Source organism: Pleurodeles waltl, chromosome 6 (genome assembly GCF_031143425.1).
Source record: "Pleurodeles waltl isolate 20211129_DDA chromosome 6, aPleWal1.hap1.20221129, whole genome shotgun sequence".
NCBI classification, from domain to species: Eukaryota; Metazoa; Chordata; class Amphibia; order Caudata; family Salamandridae; genus Pleurodeles; species Pleurodeles waltl.
In genome coordinates, this window is record NC_090445.1 from 1,402,140,724 (window position 1) to 1,402,167,518 (window position 26,795).

The 26,795-nt window shown below is 47.3% G+C and overlaps 1 protein-coding gene across 2 annotated transcripts in view; it reads left to right on the forward strand.

Moving 5' to 3' along the window:
* VPS13D (vacuolar protein sorting 13 homolog D) overlaps window positions 1–26,795 on the forward strand; it is a 2,230,750-nt gene that overhangs the window by 1,170,767 nt on the left and 1,033,188 nt on the right. For both annotated transcript variants that reach the window (XM_069240741.1, XM_069240742.1), the window contains one exon: window positions 16,995–17,145. In XM_069240741.1, coding sequence (XP_069096842.1) covers window positions 16,995–17,145 — 151 coding nt within the window. The remainder of the gene's footprint in view (window positions 1–16,994; window positions 17,146–26,795) is intronic.

Sequence of the window (26,795 nt, forward strand, 5' to 3'; positions counted from 1 at the left end):
ACAATTTTCAAAGGCAACATCCCGAAGTTCTTCTCCGTTGAAAGGGCTCACAGGATCCCCGGCAGACCCCCCTCACCTGGCTCACAACCACGCCCGCTCATAGTAAGACTCCTTAACTATCGCGATAGAGACCTCATTCTACAGTTATTCCGCAAATCTGGTCCGGTAAGCTTCGAAAATGCGCTGATCTCAGCTTATCCAGACTTTACGGCAGAAGTACAGCAGAAACGAAACTCTTTTTACCGTGTTAAGTCATGTCTCCGCAGACATAGTATCAAGTACGTGTTGATGTTCCCGGCTAGACTCCGGGTGCAGGACGACACTCGCTTTTTTTTTTCACCACCCCGGAAGATGCCTGGACCTGGCTGCATGCTAAAGGTCTGGCTGACCCACCAGTCGCAAGCACTCGGGACGACAATAGCTCTTGCCCTACTTCGGGCCGCAGACAACGCAAAAAACGGGGAGCTAAACCATTACCTGAACAGGCACAGTCCAAACGCTCCCGGCTCCTGCGGGCCACATCCAGCTTCGTAAATGCATCGCCCACTACCTCATCCACACAAATGGACGCGGACCGGGAACAGGACGCAAATTCAGACTCAGCGGACTCCACGCGTGGTCCTTCCCTCACACCCCGTGCAGCTGATGACATATGCTAAGCAATTAAGTTCCTTCCACTTCCGTTATCTGGATATGCTGTTATAACTTCCCCTCTCTCTGGCTGCTTGGAGGCAGTCAGTTGCTGCTGCCGTGTTTTCGGCTGCGGCGCGGGGCTCGCGGGCAGCCCCCAGGGGGAGCACCTCGCACTTTGAACCATGAGTAATTTGGGCAGGGTAAATCCATGCCCACACATCAATGCCCTCTGGCTCCCCCCTGCTCCATATGGACCATTCTCTCAAGCCGGCACTTGCCGGAAATGTTTTTTATCTATTAGTAATTTTAGTGTTGTTATATTTCGTATTAGAGTGCACCTTTTTATCTATTGGTTGTTTTTGTTACAGGCTAGTTAACTGTAAATGCGGCAGCAAACGTACATGTCATATCTATTATAGTAACATGACTACAGCTCACAGAATAGCGTTCATTGACTGCCAAGTCCTAGCGGGTGGGCAACACAATACTTTCACACTGGGGGTAGCAGATATCCACCCCTCCGGTTACATGACGGCTACAAAAATAACATGGCTACCCAAACACACCAAGGTATCTTGAAATATAAGGTACTCTCATGGAATATTAGAGGCATGGCAACCCCACGGAAACGTCAAAGAATTTATGCCTTTCTCAAGAGGCATCAAATACACATAGCTCTATTACAAGAGACACATCTCTCCAAATCCACGCTGGAAAGCACACGTTCAAAATGGAAAGGTCAATTGCATGGCACCATTTCCTCGTCTTTCGCCCGTGGAGCAGCCATTTGGATTGCTCCTGGGGTCCCATTTGCCACGTCTCGCGCACAGTGCGACTCCAATGGTAGATGCGTGATACTCGAAGGTACCCTTGATGGATCCCCCTTAGCCCTAGTTGCACTATACTCCCCAAATGTAAATCAACGTGATTTTTTAACTACACTGTCTACCGGTAGTCTCAGCGATCCCACACTAGAGTGCATATGGGGTGGAGACTTTAATAATGTTCTTGACACTCAAATGGACCGCTCGTTTCCCCCACTCGCCACGGCCCCTTCCAATCGTGCCGCACAAGCTCTAGTAAGCTGGGCATCAAATAATGGTTTGAGGGATGTATGGAGGATGAGTCATCCTGTTCACCGCGAATATTCGTACTACTCCCCCATACATAAGTTACACACCAGAATAGATATGATTTTTGTATCCGCAACCGTAATTCATAAAGTATGCATGTCTGAATACCTAGCGCGCACTATATCAGACCATAACCCCCTGTGCGTCATAATGGCATGGGGTCACACGCACACGCGTATACCAACATGGCGACTGCAACCAGAAGCTCTTTTAGATCCCCCCTTCCAAACAGATATGTCTAAAAGACTAGCCGATTACTTTCTATTGAACAAGAATACAACCTCATCCCGCGCCATAGAGTGGGATGCCCACAAAGCGGTGATACGTGGACATTGCCTCGCGGCCAAGTTCGGGGTGAGAAAAACACTCACCAAAGAATTACAAGATCTGGAGGTAAAACTCAGCAACGCGGAGAATGAGTCAGCCGGCGCAGAATCCACATTAACAACATTGAACTCGCTCAGAGTTGCCCATAGGGAAGCAGACAATAGATTAAGCAAACATGACTACAGACATTACATGGCAAGACAACACGCTGAAGGGGACAGATCGGGCAGGTTACTGGCCTGGCTGACCCGCCAACCCTCGCAGCCAACACCCATAGGTGCAATACGCTTAAATCCTGATATCGTTGTTAATACTCAGACGGGCATCAACAACGCCTTTTCAACATACTACCGCACCCTTTACGCATCTCCTCCCCCTCCTCCGGAGCAGCACCTTGCTGACATATTAAATCTTGTCTCTCAAAACCAACTTATCCCTGATAACACTGCTACTCTAGATGGCCCTATTACTATTGAAGAGCTGCGTATAGTTATATCCCAAATGGCACGCAGTAAAACTCCCGGCTCAGATGGTCTACCGGTAGAATATTTTAATTCCCATACTACCCATCTCCTACATCCACTCATAGAGGTATTCAACGAAGCACACCGCAATCTGCAGCTGCCAGATTCTATGCGTGAAGCTTTGATAGTCGTCCTCCCAAAAGCGGGCCGGGACCCTCTGGATGTCAAATCGTACAGGCCGCTCTCCCTACTCAATACAGATTGCAAATTATTGGGGAAAGTACTAGCAAATAGGCTCCTCCCCTATCTACCAAACTTGGTACACCAGGACCAGTCCGGCTTTATCCCTGGCAGAAGCACCTTCTTAAATATTAGAAGACTCCTACACATAATGCATGGTAACACAAATACCGAAGCGGTGGCCCTCTCCCTAGACATCGAAAAAGCGTTTGATACGCTAAGCTGGAATTATCTCCTACGTACACTTAAAGCGTTCGGTTTCGGTCCTGGCTTTATCAGCTGGATCAAAACACTTTATTCCATGCCTATAGCCCGCGTCAAAAATGGTCGCACTATCTCCGAAGCATTCCCTATAGGTAGAGGCACCAGACAGGGCTGTCCACTATCTCAATACTATTCGCTATTGCCATGGAACCATTAGCAATTAAACTACGCAACAACGCGCACATATGGGGCATTCCGGAATTGAACACTTATCACATTATGGCCCTCATTACAACCGCGGCGGTCAATGACCGCCGGGTTGGTGGACCGCGGGAGCACCGCCGACAAGCCGGCGGTGCTCCAATGGGCATTCCGACCGCGGCGGTAAAGCCGCGGTCGGACCGGCAACACTGGCGGTCTCCCGCCAGTGTACCGCCGCCCATTGGAATCCTCCAAGGCGGCGCAGCTAGCTGCGCCGCCGAGGGGATTCCGACCCCCCCTACCGCCATCCAGTTCCCGGCGGTTCTCCCGCCGGGAACCGGATGGCGGTAGGGGAGGTTGCGGGGCCCCTGGGGGCCCCTGCAGTGCCCATGCCAGTGCCCCGTAAGAGGGCCCCTAAATGTATTTCACTGTCTGCTGCGCAGACAGTGAAATACGCGACGGGTGCAACTGCACCCGTCGCACAGCTTCCACTCCGCCGGCTCGATTCCGAGTCGGCTTCATCGTGGAAGCCTCTTTCCCGCTGGGACCGCGGAACGGTATTCTGGCGGCTCCCGCCGGCCGCGCGGTGACCGCGGCGGGCGGGAGTCGGAATGACCCCCTATATCCCTATATGCAGACGATGCCCTAATATACTTGCGCAACCACTCGGCCTCCATGGGTGCGGTACTGCAGTTGTTGGACTCCTTTGCCCTCGCCTCTGGCTTGCACGTTAATTGGTCCAAGTCAAGTATCTTCCCTCTTACCTCTATCCCGCTTGATCTCCACACGGCACTTCCACAATATAAACTACCGTGGTCATACACAACCTTTAAATATCTAGGAGTGCAGATTTACCACTCTATTACAGATCTGAAAGAGGGTAACATTGACAGAGTACTCAGCTCCACCCGCAGCTTAATACCTTTTTGGAGCTCGCTCCCCTTGTCCCCCATGGGTCGAGTGGCGATTGCCAAGATGCTTATCCTTCCAAGGTTTTTATATTACTTCACTGCCCTCCCGTTGTGCCTACCACGCTCGTTCTTTACCAAACTGCAATCAATATTAACCGACTTACTTTGGGGCAAGGACAGACACAGGGTAGCGCTGACCATAACACAACACTCGCAAGAGGCGGGTGGGCTGGGCATGCCTAATTTCGAAAGATACTACGCAGCAGCTCAATTATCGTGGCTCTCCACATGGCTCCAGGAGTGTCCCCCTGCTGAAAGTACAATGCTGCAGACACATATAGCCCAGCAGAAGCTGCTGTGTACAATGCTGTCGGGCCCTCCCCCCCAATTCCCAAAATTAATACTGTTGGAAGCAGCTCGGTTCTGCTGGCGCAGATACATCCAAGGCAAGACCTCCTCTCCCCCTTACTCACCCTCGCTACCGCTATTTCAATTGCCGGGCACTCAAATCCTCTCAATGCATCACGACACGCGGGAAATAAACACACTGAAGGCGAGCGATCTATATTCTAGCTCTGTAATGTGCACCTTTGCGGAACTGGTGTCTGCCGGAGTGTTGCACAACGGGGCCTTCTTGACATACAGCGCCATTAAGCGGCTACTTAATAACCTCTGGGGGGTCGGTAGCGCCGAGCCCCCCGAGACCCCATTGCTTACCATTATCCTGACCATAGGTTGCAGAAAAGGCATTATAACTAAATTGTATAAAGCATTGATGGCTGCGGTTTGCACCACTCTGCTGCATGCTAAGGCACGATGGGACTCTGTCCTCCCTTCGCCACTATCTCAAAAGACTTGGATTGCAGCTCTTGCAATGATCAAATCAATATCCCGTATTCCTCGCCTGCGATACACCCAATTCAACTATATTCACCAATCATATTTATCCCCAGCCCCCATCCAAAGAATATATCCGAGCACAAGCCCGACATGCCCAAGATGCGCCACTCCAGCAGCTAACTTTTACCATATGGTTTGGAGCTGCCACTCAATAAACTCGGCTTGGCTCCGCGTTACAGACGTCACAACAGACATCTCATCTCACACTCTGTCACCCACGCCAGATTCCTGCTTACTTGGCATACGCCACCGCACCAGAGGGGATAAACAAATACATAGATTCATAGACTTAGCATTCGTTGTTTTCAAACGGTTAATAGCAACGCATTGGAAAGCACCACACGTCCCTTCCCACATGACCTGGCTTCGCGAGTTACATTGTCGTGCGCAGGCTGAAGCCCAGACACTCCGCTCATTGCAACACAAAGGCCTCATACAGGAGGGCCCTGAGGTGTGGGACACATTTGTGGTGGCAATAGAAGCCAGAGATGATATGTATCCCCCGTGAGCAGTGCATTTTACACACCCACCACATCTCTGGCTGACATAGTCAGTACGTCAATTACGCTGCCCTAACCTTTCTCACTCTCACTTACACCCGCCATCTATGCCCTCACTCCTGTCCACAATGTAATCTCACGACACACTAGGATACTTTCTCCACGGTCAAATGTACATGCAACCCATACCTAGGTTATCTAATATTACTTCTGCCTGGTACCCTTTTAAACTCCGCAAAACATAAGTCACATCTCAGTTATGACCCCCGCTTTATCCATATATATTAGCCGGACTCCTTCTTTATTCTTCCTCCTCTACCTGCTGTGGATTATCTACATTAGTAATGACATTAATAGCGTTTAGCTGCATCTTTAATTAGCAAATAGTTAAGCTCATAGTTTTCAAGCTGTAGGCTGTTTTATTTTCCTCACCTTAGCATGTTTATGCTGTCTAATATTTGCTTTCTTTGCCTGCCCCCTTTCCCCCCCTTTTTTTTTTTTCTCTTCCCTCTCCTCTTTCCATTTCATTGTAACATTATTGTGTGTTAATGCTGTGCAAGTGTACATAAGCTAGCAAATGGATCGCAGAATTATTGACAGCCAAATTATTGTTGTGTGAATGTTCCGTTTAATAAACAGATTAAAAAAAAAAAAAAAACTATTGTTTATAACTGGTTAAGTTCACTTTACCAACAAAAAATGAAATTTTACAGTATTGCAGTACCTCCCTTTTATTTGAAAATCAGCAGGAACTATTAATATAGTGGTCGAATGCCTACTATTTGTTCCAGGACATTTTGAACTATAGTATTTCATTGATCTGATAGAGACTTCTAGCTGCATATTCCTTACCTTTACTTTTCCCAGGCATCCAACTGTATCTGGAAACTTTTGCGTGAGCAATACCCCTGCGCATGTTTGGGTGGCTTCGTTTGGTTCCGTGTGGCATTGTCGGCATCGTCGGTGCCGGATGTATTGTATTGTATTGTAATCGGATTTATATAGCGCTTACTACCCCTGACGAGGCGTCGAAGCGCTTTTCGATGAGTAGCACGCTACTCTGGAACCCAACAAGAATTAGTGATGGATTAGTATAGTTTAATAATGAGTACAGTTTTAGTATTATTATGAGTTAATTTGAGCCGCGGATATGAGAGTTTATTAGTTAGATTGACTGGAGTAATGAAGGGGTGGAAGGAGGAAAGAAATCCAGAAGTGTTAATTGGGAGTATATCCTTCATTTACTCAACCCAAAGGCTTGGGATGAATAAAGGGGGGCGGAGGGGGAAGAGTATGTGGAAGGGCTAGGGAGAGCATAGTAGCAGGGTGAGATGAATGCAGGAGAATTTAGTATAGTTGTGTGGGAGGTCACAGAGGTAGAGTGAGGTTTGGTGAGTTAGAGGTGGAGGTGGAGGGAAGAGCTTAGGCAGAGATATTTAGGAGATGAAAGTGGTAGAAAGGATGAGTCGGAGTGAGAATGGAGGATAGTTTGATAGAGACATGATATAAGAGTGATGAGTAGATAAGTGTGATAAGATGAGAGCAGGAATTCATAGATATCTAGTATAACAACCCAAAAACCAGGAGCCATGCAATGATCCACGAACATGCCAAGCACAGAAACAACATATACACACACATACACATTTATATATATATACATATACACACACACACACACATGAATACACACACATATGCACATACAATACATAATTAGAATCATGGGTAAAAAATACTTAGTCAGACAGGTTTAAAGAGTGTGTGTGTATTTTATTGTTATGACAGTAGCAATACATATTTTCCAAAGAAACTATAAATAAATAGAAATATACAAATAATCAGAAAAAATATTTATCCACATAGACATATGCAGTTCATAGTTGTTTGAAAAAGGTGGTTATGAAGGAAAGAGCCAACTCTTGAGTAGTTTTCTGAAGACAAGAAAGTTATCTGTGGCTCTTATAGTTGGGGGTAATGAATTCCATAGTTTGGCTGCTTGGACAGAGAAGGATGTACCACCTATAGTCTTTTTCTTGTATGTTGGTGTTCTAAGGCGGGGTGCCAGTCTTGAGCGGAGGGTTCTTTGTTGGATGTATTTGGTAATTTTCTTTCTGATAAAAAGAGGTCCTGTTCCATGTATAGCTTTGTGGGTGATACAAAGCAGCTTGAAAGTGCATCGTCTGGCAACGGGTAACCAGTGTAGTGCTCTCAAGGCAGGGGAGATGAGGGCTTGCGGCTTTATATGTAGTAGTAGCCTGGCTGCGGAATTCTGGATACGTTGTAGTTTTTTCATAACAGATAGAGATGATCCATGGTAGAGGCTATTGGCATAATCCAGTTTGGATAGCACAAGCGAGATAGTAGCTTGCACCTTGTGTGGAAATCCGAGGTGGGGGAAGATGCGTCGTAAAGTCTTTAAGGTGATGAAGCTTGTGCGTGCTAATTTGTCTACTTGGGCATTCATAGTTAGCTTGGAATCCATGGTGATTCCTAGGTTTTTCACTTCCTTGGATAATTGAGGAGGTGGTCCGAGATCGTCAGGCCAGACGCACAGAAGGTCATAATGTTTCCAGTCACCACATATGAGTATTGACATTGTGGTCACCTATATAGGTCCCACCCAGGGGTGCAGATGTCAATTCTTTTCTTTCTGCATCAGTTAGCGCTCATCTGGAGAAGAGCTACCTCTCTGTCTCTTTTTGTTAGGTTTTGTCAACATTTTTTCTGCTAATTGTCAAAAAAATGTCTTATAGGAAAGCAGGTTTCAAGCCTTGTGGCGCCTTTTTCAGCGCCATGTTGATAACTAACCCTCACTTGGTGTGCTTATGGTGTCTTGAGTCGTGCTCGGACTGCCAGTCTTTAGCACTGGAAGCTTTGATGGACCGGTCCTGCTTGTGGCTCAGTGGTCTGCCAATAGGGTGACTCCTAGGAGTTTTCAGTTCCAATAGAGAAGGTGGTAGTGGGACTGATCCTGGAGCCCCAAGACCTCTTCCTTGCACTCAAGGTCCTCGGGATACTCTGAAAGTAGGCAAAAAAAAGTCAAAGCGGTCTTCAGCTTCAACTCGTCTGTCTGCCAACGTGACTAGTGAGGACCATCAGCTTTCCAGGCATGGTTCTGCGGATCCGTTGCCAGGACGCCTCCGTGTCTCCCCATTTCCGTGAGCCAAAGCGACCCCTGCTGGAAAAAAGGACTTTTACAAGGCCATGCACTACGTTTTGGAACAGGCCTACCCGTCCAGAGCACCTTCGGACCCTGGGGGGTTGGAGGGAGGCCCCATCAGGTGCCACTCTGATGGCTCTATCCTCTGCTCCGATGGGGGTCATACAGATCTGATTGGGATCAGCGCCGGTCATGCCAACGCATCCTTCTCCAGTACTGATCCTGACGCCGATTCTCCCGGCGCCGCCAGCCCCATTCTCTTCCTCGACAACTCGGGAGTCGGAACGGCATCACTCGACATCTATTCTGGTGCTGACAGGTCCCATTGGTCCTAGATCGTTGCCTGAGTGTTTTCTTGGGTAACCAGGCATGGGTGAAGAGTTGAAGGGGTCACTGGACCATTTGGAACACCAGTTAGAGACCTCAGCTTCATTGGAATGTTATGAGGAACTAGGAAATGCCACTGGACTGGACACCTCCACAGATACTGGCTTGCTCTCTCCACCTACCGCGGCTGTGGAGGAGGGAGCATCTTAGACAAAGGTGGTGAAGAGGGCAGCGGAGGTCCTTGACCTCAAACTTCCCCCCTGTGGCAGTCATGACTAGCCTCTTGACGGAAGTGCTTCAGCCTAGGGCTTCCTCATCTAAACCCCTATTGCTCTTTAATGAAGCACTGACCGATGTCCTGCTGGGAACTTGGTCCAAGCCCAGCACTGGGGCTCCTGTGAATAGGACAAATCCCGCCGCCATTGCCCTGCCCAGGGTGATCCTAGTTTCCTCACCCAACACCCCACCCCTTAGAGCTTGGATGTCCAAGCCTCAACTTCCCATGGCCCAGTGTGGTTCTGTAACACCATGGCTGCCTAGTTGGAGAAAGAATCAAAAATCATCTCCTCTACTAGCAATCCATTAAATCGGACAGATGGGTCCTGCAGAACATTCAGAGGGGCTACTCTCTCCCTTTCCAATCTTTCCCTCACCCAATACTGCCAACACCAGAACGGCTGGCCGAGGATCATCTGTCTTTGCTCTGGAGAGGAGGTTACTGCTCTCTTGACCAAGGAAGCTTTAGAGAGGGATCTAATATCAGAAGTAGGCAGTGGTTGTTATTCACACTACTTTTTAATTTCCAAGAAGAACAAGGGTCTTCTCCCTATGCTAGACCTCCGAACTGTCAATCTCTTCCTCAAAAAGGAGAAGTTCAAGATGCTCACTTTGGCTCAGGTCTACCCTAGACCAAAGAGACTGGTTGCTAGCATTGGACTTGCAGGATGCGTATTTTCACATCCTCATCCTGCCTGCCCACAGGCATTACCTGTGGTTCAAGGCAGGTCACTAGCACTTTCAGTTCACTGTGCTCCCCTTTAGCCTACTGGCGCCTCTTGTTTTCACCAAGGTGATGGTGGTAGTCGCAGCTCATCTGCTCAGGTCAGGAGTTTGTCTTCCCCTGACTGGCTGTTGAAGGCAGACTTACCTCAGGCTGTTGCCTCCCACATTCAGACTACGTCGAATCTCCTGCATTCACTGGGGTTCACTATAAGGTTGCCAAAACCATAAACGAAGAAAGTGGAAGGTAAAACTCACTTCCAACCCACACCACCGCCCAAGGACCCTTAGGACTGGGGAAGCACTAAAACCCCAAAGTTAAGTTGGTAGGATTGCCCAGGCCCCTGTGTGCAGAGTGGAAATGTCGGGTCAGTGCCAGGAGGCTAACCTGGGGAAGTTGCAGCATTTCAGGACCCTTCCCAGAGGACCCCAAGAAAACCTGTTGGGACAATGGAGGTTGGATAGTACCCCACATGTTGATACCCAGAACAGTGGATTACTTATACCAGGGAGGTCAGGTGCATAGGGGTGAATTTGTGTCAGAACCTCCCGCTGAAGTCAATGGGTATCTTGTTTATCCAAGTGCTCTCTTGAGCTGTGGACCAGGTCGGTGAAACCCAGGCATGGATTCCAGAAGAAGAGGACCTAAGGAGAGAAGAGACAGAGTCCAGACCACCTGGAGGTGCCCAGGCAGTGCAGGAGGGCAATGTCCACTCTTTTAGGTGATGCTTCCTGTAGGACGGTGGATTAAGAAGTACAGCTGTGGAGTCCATGTGACACAGTAGGATTCCAGGAGTCGTCCCTGAGCTGTCCCATGCAAGTCGTCGAATTGCAGAGGGGTCAGTGGTCAGCCACCAACAAGCCTTGGCAAATGCAGGGAAGTGTTGCACAGAGTTTGCAGGACTTGTGGTGACCAGCAAGGTCTAGGTGACCCAACCTGGCAGGTAGGTCATGGCCATCCCTCAGCAAACAGGAAAGCCAGCAGGAATCTTGGAGCCCCCCAACAGGGCCCTCTGGCAGCAGGTACAAGGAGTCACATGGAGGCCTCAGCAGCGCAGCTAAGAGGGAGGCCCACGTTGCAGGAGTTGCAGAGATGACGTTCTTTGAGGTGGAGAGTGCTGGAGGCAGGGGCTTATTGGAGATAGGAGGTCTTCGGGCTGACAGCAAGCAGACGATGTGCACAGTGGGTTCCAGCCAAGCAGCTCCAGCGAGGGACCACGAACTTGCCAGTTGCAAGGAAGATAGGTCACACCTTTGGAGAGCCACAGAACCACCCCCTGTGTTGCAGAGCCTTGGAGAGTCCATGGGACAGCAGGATGCACAAGCTGGTAGTTGTCGTTGAGGTGCCTGCAGATGCAAGGGAGTGACTCCTTCACTCCAAGGGAGATTCCTGCTTGCTTTCCTAAGTGCAGGCAGAAACCCAGTGATTCCAGAGGATAAATGGCCACAGGCATGGAGAAGTCTTTGCAGAACTTGGAAAGAATAATTCCAGTATGAGCCCTTCCTTCTGGTTACAGTCTTGCTCTTGGTTTCAGCGAAGAACAGCAGCGATTCCTTTGTCCAGGTTGTAAGAGACTAGCTCATTTTATGGTGTACATCTATGGTGTGGCACCCTATACTGAGTCCTGGCAACCCTTATTGATCGTGAATAGGTGTCCAGATAGCAAAAGCTCTCTAGGGGTAGCTGAGCCAAGCAGCTGAAGCTTATCTGGGAGGTATGTAAATCACTTTGAATACCACAGTAGTCAGGCAGTAACTCACTCACAAGAAAGTACCACACAAGTGTTGCAAAAATAAAGGATTGTCTTTTACAGTAGTACTACCAGACTAGCATTGGTATTTCCCTTTGGAGATATCCACACACAATATATACACAAAATAACCTATAGAAATAGCATAAAATATACAGAGCCCTATTGGGATGGGGGTAGATGAAAACACCAGAGGTTAAGTATGATAAGTGTCTCAAGTGACCAGATGAAAGGTAGTTATCCACCCAGTCATCCCATAGACTAGCACAGGGAGTAGTGGTTGTTATTTGTGTGATTCAGGACCCCTCCCAGTGGACCCAAGGAAACCAACAAACAAAGGGAAGGTTGGAGAGTGGTCTCACCCGTGGATACACAGAAGACAAGGGTACCTTCACCAGGGGACCCGGATTACCTTCACCAGGGGACCTGGAGGCAGGGAGGAGAGAGGACTTTGAAATCAGTGGATGCCTTGGATTGTCCAGTTTCTATCAAAACACGTTAACCAGGCTAGTGGAACCCAAGGGTGGGTTCCAGACATGGAGGACCCAAAAACGAAGGGGACAGAGTCCAGCAGCCTTAGATGTGCCCAGGTGGTGCAGGTGGTAATGCCCACCCTCCTAGAGGTGAAGTTCCTGCAAGTCAGTGGAGGAAGAATTTCAGCTGCGGGGTCCAGGAGTTGCAGGAGATCTCAGGAGTCGCCTACGATCTGTCCCTCGATGGCCGGCGAATTGCAGGAGGGTCATTGACCAGCCAGATCACCAGCAAACACTGGCAAATGCAAGCAGGAGCAGAAGAGGTATTTGCAGAGTTTTAGGAACCAGCAAGGTCCAGGAGTCTACACCCTTGAGGGGGAATAGGGCTGGCTCTCATCACGCAGGAAGGCCAGCAGAAGTCGTTGGAGCCCCCCAAGTGACAAACAGGCAATGGGCACAGGGAGTCACGAGGAGGCCTCACCAGCACAACAAAAACGAAGTCCCACCTCGCAGGAGTTGCAGGACAGGGGCTGATCTTCGGTTTCCAAAGTGCTGGAGGTCGGGGCTTCTTCTTGGCGCTTAAAGATCTCCTGGAGGAACAGTCAACAAGCTTTGACAAGTGCAAACCTTGGCACAGGTTTTGAAGTCCAGTGGCTGGAGCAGGGGACCACAGTCTCCCAAGTTGGTCAGGGGAAGCCCCAGACTCACCACCTGTGAAGCCGAGCCTTTCGATGACTGTGGAACAGCAAACCCCACCAGCCGTTCAACGTGGTTTTGAGGTGCCTTGCCGATGCAGGGGAGTGACTACTTAACTCCAAGGGTGATTTGTGCTTCCAGATGTAAACAGAGTCCTTGTCACCCTGGAGGACGCAAAGCCTTGGATGTCGTAGAATTCTTGCATTATTTGGAGAAGCAATATTGCAATGAGTGCCTTCCCAAGAGAAGCAGATGTGTTACTGTTCCAGACCAGACCAGCAGCTATTCCAGGGGCCAGGAGCAGAAGATGTCTTGCAGAGTGTTCCTTGGAGAGTCTTGCTCGATGAATCTGAGGACCCAACCTTGGGGAAGCCCTTAAGTAACCCTAAAAAGGGGGTTGGTCACTCCCTGAGGCGACCTACCTATCAGAGGAGGTCAGGGACGTCATCTACCTTGCCTAACCAGTCAGCTGCTCCCAGGGGCCTCTGCCCATATTGTTTCCAGGATGGCAGAATCAAATGGCCACCTGACAGAGCTCTGTGCACCTCCCTAGTGGAGGGATTGGACAGGGGATGGTCACTCCCCTGTCCTTTGTGTAGAACGGGGGTTCTTGAACTGGTGCTAACTGGTTTATGCAAGGAGGGCACCAAATATGCCCTTCAAATCAGTCTGGTGGCACTCAGAGGCAACCCCATCCCAACCCTTAGATACCTGATATACAAGGAGAGGTAGTCACATCTCTTCCTTGCCAGGCTCACCAGCAGGAGGGCAGTCAGTGTCTGGGGTCAGCAGCAGAGTGGGCTGGCAGCTAGACACTGTAAGGCTGCACAGGCAGAACTGCAGAATCCTCTAAAGAACCCCCAGAGTACATGGTATCATGCAACAAGCACTGGAATCAGTGTAGTTGCATGATTCCAACATGTTTGATACCAAATATGCCTAGGTTTGGAGAAGCCATCATGTGGTTGGACCACTCGTATGTTGACCAGTGTCCACTACATACCTTAACATGGCTTCCCTGCACATTTACGAAGCCCAGGGAATGGAGTCTTGGATTTGTTGGGGTACCCTGCTCATGCAAGGGCACCCTCACATTTAGGGACATACACCCTGTCCTTGAGCTGAAGGGCCTACCAGAGGGGTGACTCACAGTGTCTAAGTGCAGTGACCAGGATATAAGGTAAGCACCATTTCACGCAGGCTGCAATGGCATGCCTGCAGACAAGGTTTGCATGGGCTTCCATGGGTGGCACAATACATGCAGCAGCCCATCCGGCAGGGTGGGCGGGGGCGGGGCGTGCTGGTGTACTAATGCCCTGGGTACTCAAGTACCATATACTGGGGACTTAAATGGGTGCACCAGTATGCCAATTGTGGGGTGTAAAAGTTACCTTACAACTACATTTAGGGGAGAGAGCACTGACACTGGGGTCCAGGTTAGCAGGATCCCAGTATACTACAGTCTAAACAGTGACACTAGGCAAAAAGTGGGGATAGCTATGCCAGGAAGGTGCTACTTTCCTACAGCAAGCATCAGAGAGAGCCCCTCTGTACCTTTGGGGGAGGGAGGGAGGGAGGTGCGGAAACCTTGCTTGTGGGTTGTGGGTAGTTGCAGGTTGAGCCACCCCGAAAATTACCCATTGTTCTAGCAGTGCTTCTCTTTTAACTTTTTTTCCGCCCTACACATTTTATCTGATTGTGTGTTCTATTGTTTTCATGCCAAAGGTTCCCCACTCTGGCCAGGGGAATGCATTTGTCTCAGTATGTGTGTGCCATTCATTGCAGTACTTATTGAGCTTTTTAACCTGCGTGGGGAATCTAGTTTGCATGTGGTTGTTGGTGACTCCAGGATGAGTTGGTAATCTTTTTAGGGGACTGGTGCAGTTCTAACTTGTTAAACTGAACTGAGTTTTAAATGGCCCTAAATCCTATTCTAATTGTGGGGAAATATGTGCTTGGGATTATGCCGGAAACAACTACTCAACTGTTAGACAGAGATGCATCAAATAGACTTTTCACTTTACATAAAACAACGCATAGGAAGACTCACAACCTGTAAGAAAGAGCAATGCTTAACTTAAATATTGTAAACAGTTTTAGCAGCGGATTAGCAGGCATGGAGTCTTTGTAAGAGAAGGATAGTGACTTCCTTATATGCACAGAAAAACACTTAACAAGACATAGCATTTCAACATGAAATATAGTTGCAACAGTTTATCACCACCAAAAATGCTTCAATTGAAAACCAAAATGGAAAAGAAGAGCGGGGAAATCTCAATGGAAATGAAGAGGAAAAAGAAGAAAAAATACATATAGAAAAAGGTAACTTTGTCCCAAAAAATAATATATTAATACCCTAGCCCACTTCTAGCATGTGCTGCTCGATGCTGTGGGGAGGCTCTGTGCAGTACACAGGGATCAAGTGAGCCCAACAGTCTTTCAATATCAGCTCGGGGCCAAAGATAGCAAAAATGTACGCAGAGAAGAAGGAACAACTCGACATCTATAGGCCCTCCTTGGCCGAACACAAGATGCATCCATTCTCCAAAGTCCAATTTTTTCCTAACGTCCAAATTGCAATCTGTTTGTCACTCCGGGGCTTAGCGTACCTTCTGCGTCACGCCCAGCACTCCAAGCGAGTAACACCTCTCACTTCTTTCAGACACCACCAGTGTTGAAGAAACCATTAGGGCTGAGAAACCCTTTTACACTGAAATATAAAATTGAGGTGTTGGCTCCATATCACACCCAGACCCTATGCGTACCATCTATGTCACACCCAGTGCTTCAAGCGTTGAGGCCTTGTCCCTGTGTTACATTCATGATCAAGCATACCATCTGTGCTCGCCCAGAGTTTCGAGCAGAACCCTTGATCACACCCAGGGTCATGCATACCTTCCGTGCCTTGCCCAGTGGTCCAAGTAGAACCCTTTATCACACCCAGGGTCAAGCATATCATCTGTGTCTCCCCCAGCGGTCCAAGGGGAGTCCTAGTTTGCCATAGGCCAAATGCTGGGACTAAGGATTAAATGTAGTCTCTTACCCACTGACAGCAGTTTCAGGATGGACCTCCACCCTGTGAATTCAGCAGAACTTTCAGTCCATTATGATATCTGCTCACCTCTCTTTGTTGCGCAGATGTGAATGCTTACTGGTGGGGGGTCCCTTCCTTCGGCTACAATCTAGGCACAGAGGACCAATCTCTCTTAGCTGGCTGCCAAAATGTTGTTTGAAATCAGATTTACCTTAAATAAATGAAAGACGAGGCATCTGGCAAAGCAGGAACTGGCTATTTAATTAAACGCAACAGCTGGGACAGCACAGTACAGTGTCAGGGTCTGATAACTGTCTCTCAAAGTTAGAGGGTTTTGAGCGTCTTTTTATACATTGCCTTGAGGTGCAATAAAACAATTTAATACATTCTTTGAAAAAAGGAATCCGGGCCTAGTCACTAGGCCATAAATGACCATCTACTAAAGTGTGCTGGTGGATCTCAACCTTGCGTGGACATGGTGTGGGCCAGTAGGTGACATACCCAGATGTCCGACATGGCGAGCGCATGATTACTGTATGTAGTGTGTGTGATGTGTTCTGATTGGCTGTGTATTCCTAACTTCATGAAACATCTAACTTTATGGTGTTTTGCTGGCACATATCATAGCGTACATTGTCATTGTTTTTATGCATATCAACATTAGGGTTAAAATTAATCCCTTTCATGGCCTTAGTTTGGATGCACATTTGTCAGTTCACTTCATGGCTCTACACTCCTGGCGTTAAAAGTTGTGAAAAGTAACTGACATAGGGGTGTCTGGGTGGTGCCTGCATAGGTGACTGCGACGTCACATCCGGTGCCAATAACGCCATGGGAAACTGAATGACGCCAATCAACTGTGCACAGGGGTACTGGTCACACAAAAGTTACCAGATCCTGTCTGACGCCTGGGGAAATTCAAAGATGAGGAATCTTCAGTTAGATGTATCTGTACCAGATTATGCGTAACTAAATGTAAGTAACTTGTTCATTAATAATAAACTTTAAAAATGTCCCTTTAATTTGATGTTTTTCCAGTTTTCTTCATTGCCTCCAGTTCGGGTGGTGTTTGCTGTCACTATGGAAGGGAGTGCTCGGAAGGTTATAACAGTTCGTTCTGCATTGATTGTGAAAAACAAATTAGAAACTCCAATGGAATTGAGACTTGACAGCCCATCAGCTCCTGACAGTAAGACTAAGCTATTAATGGTTTTGTTCTCTGCAATTCCTTCTTGAGAAAGTGATCAGCATTGTTTTGATTTTAAGTGGGGAGGGCAGATAAGAGAAGATTTCTTAATTTCAAATTTCATTTAACTATAATCTCAGTTATCCTTCTATCAGATACTAGTCTCCCCAGATTTCTTACATTTTACAGTACCTCCAGGATTCAAACTGGACTCTAATTTTGAAATCCTACTTGGGTCCATATTGAGTCATCAGGGAGACCCTTTTGAAGGTGTGCCAACAATATCAGCACTAATTTTGAGATTCCAATAGTTTGGAACTTTCTTCATTTGTACTTCATATGTATTCCTATTCCTTTCCATCCATAAGCATGAAGTTTTAATGCGTTCTTGTGTTGTGCGGGGTTGATAATCGATGTTGACTCACTGTATCAATTATGTTTGCCAACTCCTGAAGGGGGAGATGCCTTAATGGACAGCCAAAGCCTTATGAAAATCTAACAAACAAGTTTAAGGTATCTGCTACTGATCCAGATGCACCCCGAGTTTCCATGTCCATCAGTGATGTTGCAACAGATTGAGGCCTTTAGAGAGGCCATGTTTCAAGTCTTTGGCACTCTTCTGTCTCCCTTGGGCATGCCATTGAGCCCAGAGGAAGCGTGGGGTTCTCCATTTTTGTTACTGCTGGCTGATTTGCCCTCTGCACCTACTGTGTCTTTATAACCCGTCTCAAGTTCTGCTCTGACTTCTGAGCCGATTTCCAAACCACCACCAAAATCCACACCAGTTCCTCTGACATCAACTCCAGTCTGACAGATGAAGACCCTGTTCCTATAGTCTTATCCACCTAAGAGACAAACCCATTATGGTACCGGCCGAGGTCATGTGCCAAAGTTTTACCCATGCCCTCCGGTTCATACTGACTTAGACCAAACTATGCCTTTGACTTGGAGCAGCACTCCAGCGACTTTCCAATTTTAACATTGATCAGTCAGCTAGCCTGTGAAAATAACAATAGAAATTATGTAAATTATTGTCCCCAGCACTGTGATGATGACAACCTGTACATGAAAGAGGAGATGGTCATTTCTCAGGGTTGTGTTCTCCCCTGGGTCATCAATGGAAGAGAGTGCCCCCTTTGCTGTAGAGATGGGCAGCAGAGGTATTAGACTTACAGCTGCTAAGTATGAAAGTCAAAACTAATGTGTTAACTAAGGTTTTACAATCTATTCAGCCCTCCTCTGAGCCTCTTTTACCATTCAATGATGCCATGGAGCTTGGTCTAAGCGTTGATCCTGCCCTCCAGTGAACAGACAGGTAGCCAGATGCCACAGGCCCCAGTGCCAGGCAATCATGACTTCCTAATACAGTACTATACAGCAGAAGGTTTGGTGGTTCAGTCTTCCACCACCGGGGTGATCTCCAGTTCATTCCATAAATCTTCCCCATACACAGCCAAAAAGGATAAGGCTTTCCTCAGGCCAGCCTTGCTCTCTGGTCAGACAATGCCAGCTGTTTGCTCGGGAGACAATCCCATGCTTTGTGGGATACGGTTGGTGATGTCTTGCCGGCAGACCCTGAAGAATTTTGAACCATCATAACTCATACCATCCAGAATGGTCAGGAAGTGGCCAAATATGTCATCCATTCTGAACTAGATACTACTGACTGTTTGGGTAGAGCAATCTGGGCTAGTGCTTCAATGCCACTCTTGAGATCCACAGACTTCTCTGGTGACATGCAAGCCTTTTTGATGGATATGCCATTTGCAGGATCTGCAGGACAGAAGATTAAGCATTGAAGCTCTTCAAAGAAAGAGGGGCTACAGCACACTCCTTAGTCCTTACCACTCCAGCAAGCTAGCATCCTCAGCAATTGCACCCTTTTTGAAGCTACTCCAGTGAGTTGGAGTACATGCAACGCTATGGTCCACCTTCTTTGGGTAAGGTACCCCAGTCCTGTTGGGGGAGGGGATCAAACAAACATTACCCAGGCCACTGGGAGCGCCAAACTCCTGGATTCCCTTACCCTTGGACATCAGCCTCCAAGCTCCTTCAGTTTGCCTCTAGTGGTACATGGCCACCCTGTTGCAAGCATGATCAGACGTTTCCCCCCCAAATTGGCAAACTGTAACATCCAACAGGTGGATCTTTTAGGTTGTTAAGTGAATCTATGCTCTGCCATTCCTTTTCGACCCATCAAAGCTTCCAGCCACATCAGAGCATCTTGTAGAAGAGTATCTATCCATCTCACCCCAGAAAGTGCAGGCTTTTTTGATCAAAGTAGCCATAGAGAACATTCTAACCCCGAAAGTAGGGACTGGCTCTCACTCCTGCAAATTCCTCGTTCCTCTGTGTCCTCTAAATGAGTTTTTGTAGAAGGACATATTCATGATGCTCCAAGGCTCCCAATGATTTGTCTCATTTCTTTGACTTGTGTTACATGTCTACCTAAACTGCACTAGAGAATCTGAGAAAATAAGGTATTGCTGTGGGACAGATGGGTATGGGACGAATTTCAAGACACACTGACAGCTGTCTTAAAAACAAAAACAAAAATAAAAAAAAAGAAAGAAACGCTCCTGTGCCTGGATTGCTGTTTAAAGGAGTAGCCCATTTCATATATTTCATATTTGATATTTCATATTTGTTTTACTGGTGGATTCCCAGGTTGATATGGTGCAGTATTCAAATTGTATATCAGTTAAAGATATGAATGCTGCCAAATGAGTTGTGCAGATAAGTAACTTACAGTTTTCTAATTATTACCCCTCAAATAAACTCCTATATGTTTCAAGTAAATGCTTTAGGGGTGATTCACATAAGAAATCTGCTATAAGGAGTATTCTTCAGGAGCATTCTGCACATCTTCCTACAAATTAATTACTACTCTTCTTCTTCTTCCGCTCTCTTAAACCCTAAATGTTTTTGTGTAGTTTCCTAATTTGAAACTTAATTTATCGTCTGTTACTCTGTCCTAAGCCTCTGTGATAGTTCTTTTTTTTGCAGAACTGACATCAATAGCACTTGTGACACCATATCTGATAGGAGGCATCTAGCTGCATATTCCTTACTTTAGAATCCACCCCAGGCATGAGCCTGGATCCGGAAACTTTTTCCATAGTACGTCTGTGGTTAGTAGAAGGCATTGCACAAATCCGTATCAATGTCGTCCACAGGATGTGATGTCAGCAGAGACCTTATAACTCCCTCCCCGCTGGTGTCAGTCACTACTTTTCTGCGCTTGCATAGCGAATCCGGTTATTGTTGGACGGGCAGTTTTTCGGCCTGCTTTGACGTTTTCATCATCCTACTACAGTTCGCTTTTTATGTCTTCAGGGTTTAAACCCTGTGGGTCATGTGAATGACAAATGTCGGCTATGGACCCCCCATTCGGTTTGCATGTGGTGCCTTGGTGTGCACCATGAAGCACCAGAATGCGGCTCCTGTCAGCAGCTGCAACCAAAAGCTCTATGAGAGCATTGGATGAATCTTCTAGCAGCGCAGATGTCTTAGTCATTTTGGTCTTCCTGTCGAATGAGGTCTCCTTCTCGGACTGACATCTGTTCATAGAGCCATTCAAGGAGTCATTCTCATAGATGCCATTCTCCATCTACGTCCAGAGGTAAGTCTTGTAAGCGGTCAGAGTCGCAAAAGTTGTTGACTTCACCACATACAACCTCCTGTCATTCTTCTGCGGAAGAGTCAAGGAAGAGGCCCAGCATCTTCCACCCTTTCCAGGAGACACGGTGACTCTAGAACAGATGCGTGAAAATTATAGATCCCTTCACGCTGTCTTTGGTCAATCACCTCTCTCTGAAGCGTTTTTGTGTCCCAAGGAAGTGTGAAGTACCTTGACTGTATCCACGCTGGCGGGTTTGTCCTCTGCTTCAGTTAGGCCTTCAGTGTCAGTTACGAAGCTGTTATGGCACCGGTGCACAGCCCTTTAGGGTTTCCACCTTTGGCGCCGGAAACCAATCAGCCGACTCCGGCGCCGATCGAAGTTGAATCCATCTTTCTGTCTTAAGTCGAAGTAGACGTTGAGGAATCGCCTTCTCAGTGCTGATCAACATACGGAATGGCACCCATCATGACTGTCAGCCCTGGTCTTCCTCCACAAGAATCCCCTCATGTTGGTACTTCTAGGGGAGATGGTAGACAGGTAGTAGAGGGGTTGGTATTTCCTTCTTTGCAGGCTTGCTAAAAAGGGTTGCAGAAGTGTTGGATCTGGCCCCTCCTTCAGTGGAATTAGCTTCAGATCCCCTAATTGATTTCCTCAATCAGAGTCATACAGGGGTTGAACCAGTGCTTCCTTACAGCAAAGAACTACCTGCCCCTGGTCATCTGTCCTGTCTAATAAGACATCCTATTCATCGAAGTTTGGTGGCACAGGCCAATTTAGCTTTCCATGATATGGAGTCTCTCCCACATGTTCCACCTGATACAGAGCCCAGCAGTCTAGACGTCAGTGGCAGGCATATTTTTTCCTCAACAAGTTCTGCTGTATGCTCTGAACACATCATGTGTTCTTGGATGTTTCTCCCATTCCTTATGGGACTCTGCGAGCATTTTACCTTCACTACCGGAAGACAACAGGAGTACTATTACTCCTAAGGTTCAGGATGGACAGCACGCAGCTAAATTAATAATTCGCTGCAGCGTGGATACCAGTGACTCTGGGTCGAGCTATGGCTTCCTCGTGTCTGCTTAGTCATTGTGCCTGGTTACTACCTCAGGGTTTTCAGAGCCAGTCCAGACTACATTGATTGACATGCCATTTGATGGTGCCCATTTATTTGTACACAGGCTAACTCAACTCAATGTTTTCGAGACAGTAGAAGTGGAGCACCGATTTAGCTTGGTTCCCCTCTATGCTTTGGCTAGTTCTGTTAGATGGTGTTAATTGTTCTTTAAAAAAAATTACACAAAAGAGTCTTGCTTTGGCAGGGCCGTGAGGCTTTTTCAGATGTATATATATTTGTTATAACCTAATTGGAATGCCCGGTGGGTGTTCATGCTTGGCAGGTGCTCATTTTCCTTAACTTGTTATCAGAGTAATATAGTGCCCTGAAACTCTCTGGAACTTTTCATGCCTGATGTTCAAGGCTTCTTTCTTTATCATCATTACTTGATGTAAAGTAATGACTTTCTACTCCAAGTTTGTCAATAATAATCTCTTAAAGGGTTATCACATTTTACTACACCTGAATCAAGGTGATATTGTTTACTCTGGAATAAAAGGCTTAAGAGTTGTTACCTTTATGGTATATTCCATACTCTACGTGGAGTATTTGAGTATTTGCAAGTTTGCTAGAGAGCGTTTATATATGCTTGTGAGCTATTACACCTTCAGTGGAAGGTATAGAATTGCTCCCCGTGCATGAGGTTAGTTTTTCTAGCTTATGAAATTAAGAAATTATACTAGTATCTCTTATAGGGAACTGAAAATATTACCAGGTCTTTGGGAGTGTCAGTATATTGTTTATTCTCCATTCAAAAACATTTCTTATAACGATTCTACAACACTGGGGGTGTTTGTTTTTTAATTTCCTTTTGTACTGTCATTAGGTTAGCTGTTGATCTACACTAATTGAAGGGTACATTTACTTCTATCTTTGATATGGTAATCTCAGTTCTTCTAATTTTGGTAAATTGGCTACTGTATAAGTAAGAAAGTATCTTCTTGAGGAGTTTAAGATTTTCCTTATTTTAGTCTTAAATATTAGATACTCATCATAGTTTATGTATTTTATACGCTCTATTGTAGACTTTTCTGTGGTGCAACATGTTCTTTGAACTTTATTATCTTTTCATGACTTATGGCAGTTAATAATGGGCTTCTGTAGAGATGAATCTCTTTGTAGATTCTGTTTAGTCTTTTGTGTGAACTAATTAATTTATGGACTATTTAGCAGTTGTTCTACTTTTTCGCAATTGCATTTAAGACTTCCTTTTTTTCTTTGGAGGCCTTTACCGTTTTCAGGGGTACTTCTTCTCTATGAAGATATTAATATCTGATGTGTTTGACAAGGTTAATTATAGATACCTTATATAACTATTTTCATCTTTATATGTCTCTTCTGTTGTAAGTTGGGTTCACACTTGGAAAAGTGTGGTCGTAGGATGGATTCATCAAACTCAGACAGATTCTTTTTGTTTAAGAATCTGGTAAATTTTCTAGTTTTTTTTATCATTTATACCCTTTCTAGTAATCCGTAGATAAGTCTTAGTCATTGTAAGGAAATGCCTCCTTGGCATGGTTACCCCCTAACTTTTTGCCTTTGCTGATGCTAAGTTATGATTTGTAAGTGTGCTGGGACCCTGCTAACCAGGCCCCAGCACCAGTGTTCTTTCCCTAAACTGTACCTTTGTCTCCACAATTGGCACAACCCTGGCACTCAGGTAAGTCTCTTGTAACTGGTACCCCTGGTACCAAGGGCCCCCTCACTTAGCACATGCACACTGCCTCACAGCATGTGTGTGCTGGTGGGGAGAAAATGACTAAGTCGACAGGGCACTCCCCTCGGAGTGCCATGCCAACCTCACACTGCCAGTGGCATAGGTAAGTCACCCCACTAGCAGGCCTTACAGCCCTAAGGCAGGGTGCACTATACCACAGGTGAGGGCATATGTGCATGAGCACTATGCCCCTACAGTGTTTAAGCAAAACCTTAGACATTGTAAGTGCAGGGTAGCCATAGGAGTATATGGTCTGGGAGTTTGTCAAACATGAACTCAACAGTTCCATAATGGCTACACTGAAAAATGGGAAGTTTGGTATCAAACTTCTCAGCACAACAAATGCACACTGATGCCAGTGTGCAATTTATAGTAACATGCACCCAGAGGGCATCTTAGAGATGCCCCCTGAATACCTACCCGACTTCTAGTGTAGGCTGACCAGTTTCTGCCAGCCTGCCACACACCAGACATGTTGCTGGCCACATGGGGAGAGTGCCTTTGTCACTCTGTGGCCAGGAACAAAGCCTGTACTGGGTGGAGGTGCTTCTCACCTCCCCCTGCAGGAACTGTAACATCTGGTGGTGAGCCTCAAAGGCCTTTTGTTACAGTGCCCCAGGGCATCCCAGCTAGTGGAGATGCCCGCCCCTCCGGTCACTGCCCCCACTTTTGGCGGCACGGCTGGAGGAGATAATGAGAAAAACAAGGAGGAGTCACCCACCAATCAGGACAGCCCCTAAGGTGTCCTGAGCTGAGGTTGACCCCTGCCTTGAGAAATCCTCCATCTTGAGTTTGGAGGATTCCCCCAATAGGGTTAGGGATGTGCCCCCCTCCACACAGGGAGGAGGCACAAAGAGGGTGTAGCCACCCTCAAGGACAGTAGCTATTGGCTACTGCCCTCCCAGACCTAAACACACCCCTAAATTCAGTATTTAAGGGCTCCCCAGAACCCAGGAAATCAGATTGCTGCAACCTGAAGAAAGAAGAAGTACTGCTGACCTACAAGCCTGCAGAGAAGGAGGAAAACGACAACTGATTTGGCCCCAGTCCTACCGGCCTGTCTCCAACTTCGAACACCTGCTCCAGCGACGCATCAGACAGGGACCAGCGACCTCTGAAGCCTCAGAGGACTGCCCTGGACTACAGGACCAAGAAACTCCTGTGAACAGCGGCCCTGTTCAAAACCAGCTACTTCTTTGCAACAAAGAAGCAACTTCCAAGGACTTCACATCCTGGCTCAACCTGCAGAAAACCAACACCTCGGGGAGCACTCCCCGGTGACTGCGAGCACATGAGTAACCAGAGACGACCCCCATGAGCCCCCACAGCAATGCCTGCAGAGAGAATCCAGAGGCTCCCCCTGACCGCGACTCCCTGTAACAAGGGACTCGACTCCGGGAACCAACACTGCACCCGCAGCCCACAGGACCTGAAGGAACCGAACTTCGACGCAGTAGTGAACCCCAGGCGACCCTCTGCCTTGCCCAGGTGGTGGCTGTCCCGAGAAGCCCCCCTGTGCCTGCCTGCACCGCTAGAGTGACCCCCGCGTCCCCTCCATTGAAACCTATACAAAACTTACGCCTGCTTTGCACACTGCACCCGGCCGCCCCTGTGCCGCTGAGGGTGTGTTTTGTGTGCCTGCTTGTGTCCTGTTCCCCCCCCCCCCCCCCCCACCCCCCCACCCCCAGTGCTCTACAAAACCCCCCTGGTCTGCCCCCCGAGGACGCAAGTATTTACCTGCTGGCAGACTGGAACCGGACGCACCCCTGTCCTCCATGGACTGAGACTTGTAAGTGTTTTACTTACCTCCTAATCTAACCTTTACTTACCTCCCTGAGGAACTGTTGATTTTTGCACTGTGTCCACTTTGAAAATAGCTTATTGCCATTGTACAAGATTGTACATGATATTGTTTCCATTCAAAGTTCCTAAAGTATCTTAGTGAAGTACCTTACATGTAAAGTATTAACTGTAAATCTTGAGCCTGTGGTTCTTAAAATAAACTAAGAAAATATATTTTTCAATATAAAAACCTATTGGCCTGGAGTTGAGTCTTTGAGTGTGTGTTCCTCATTTATTGCCTGTGTGTGTACAACAAATGCTTAACAATACCCTCTGATAAGCCTACTGCTCGACCACACTACCACAAAATAGAGCATTAGAATTATCTACTTTTGCCACTATCTTACCTCTAAGGGGAACCCTTGGACTCTGTGCACACTATTTCTTACTTTGAAATAGTATATACAGAGCCAACTTCCTACAATACATATATATATATATATATATATATATATATATATATATATATATATATATATATATATATACATATATATATATATATATATATATATATTCTGATGGATACAACTACCTGTGGATTCCTCACCTAATGAATACTCCCATGGCGCCAGCATTCGACGGAAATCTTCTTACTAGTCTCTGCACGTCGACGAGGACGTCACTCTAGCCCACGCGACGCCGTCTGACGTCATACAGGCAATAAGAGGTCCTCGCCGACGTGCCGATGACAGTTCCCTTTTTTCCGTGCATTCGAAACGGTTATCTTCGAGGGAGCTACTGTTACCTTCGTGGTTACAGTGTATTGTCTGCTGCGTAGTCTTCTCTGCGGTAATAATGTCTCAGAGGAAGTCGGGTTTCAAGCCCTGTCGAGAGTGTGGGGGCAAGATGTCAGTTACAGATCCTCACTCCGACTGTCTATGGTGTTTGAGCTCCGACCACGACGTCTCGACTTGCGATTCATGTCAACACATGAATCCGAAGGCCCTCAACGAGCGTGAGGCCAAGTTATTCATGGCAAAGTCAAAGAAGAAGGAGAAACATCATAAGAAGTCTTCTTCGCCAAGGTCTCACCGGCGTCATCGAGACTCCCGGCGCCGTAGAGACTCACGACGTCATTCCAGCAAGGAGTCTCGTTCGAGGTCACCTTCGGCTCGGCGTCGGAGGACTTGGGAGGTCAGCCCCACGGTCACGCCGCATCCATCGACGCCGTTGCCCTCTCCGGCGTCACCGACTTCGCCTGGTCAGGCGTCGGTGATTGAGGTGGTGCAGCCTCTTGTGTTTTCTCCGGCGTCGCAGACGTCGAGGCCGGCGTCGGGGTCGCCCTCGATCCAGGCACCCCAGTATCCGGCTTTTCCCACTCCTGGAGCCGATAGTACTGCGTTTCTTAATGC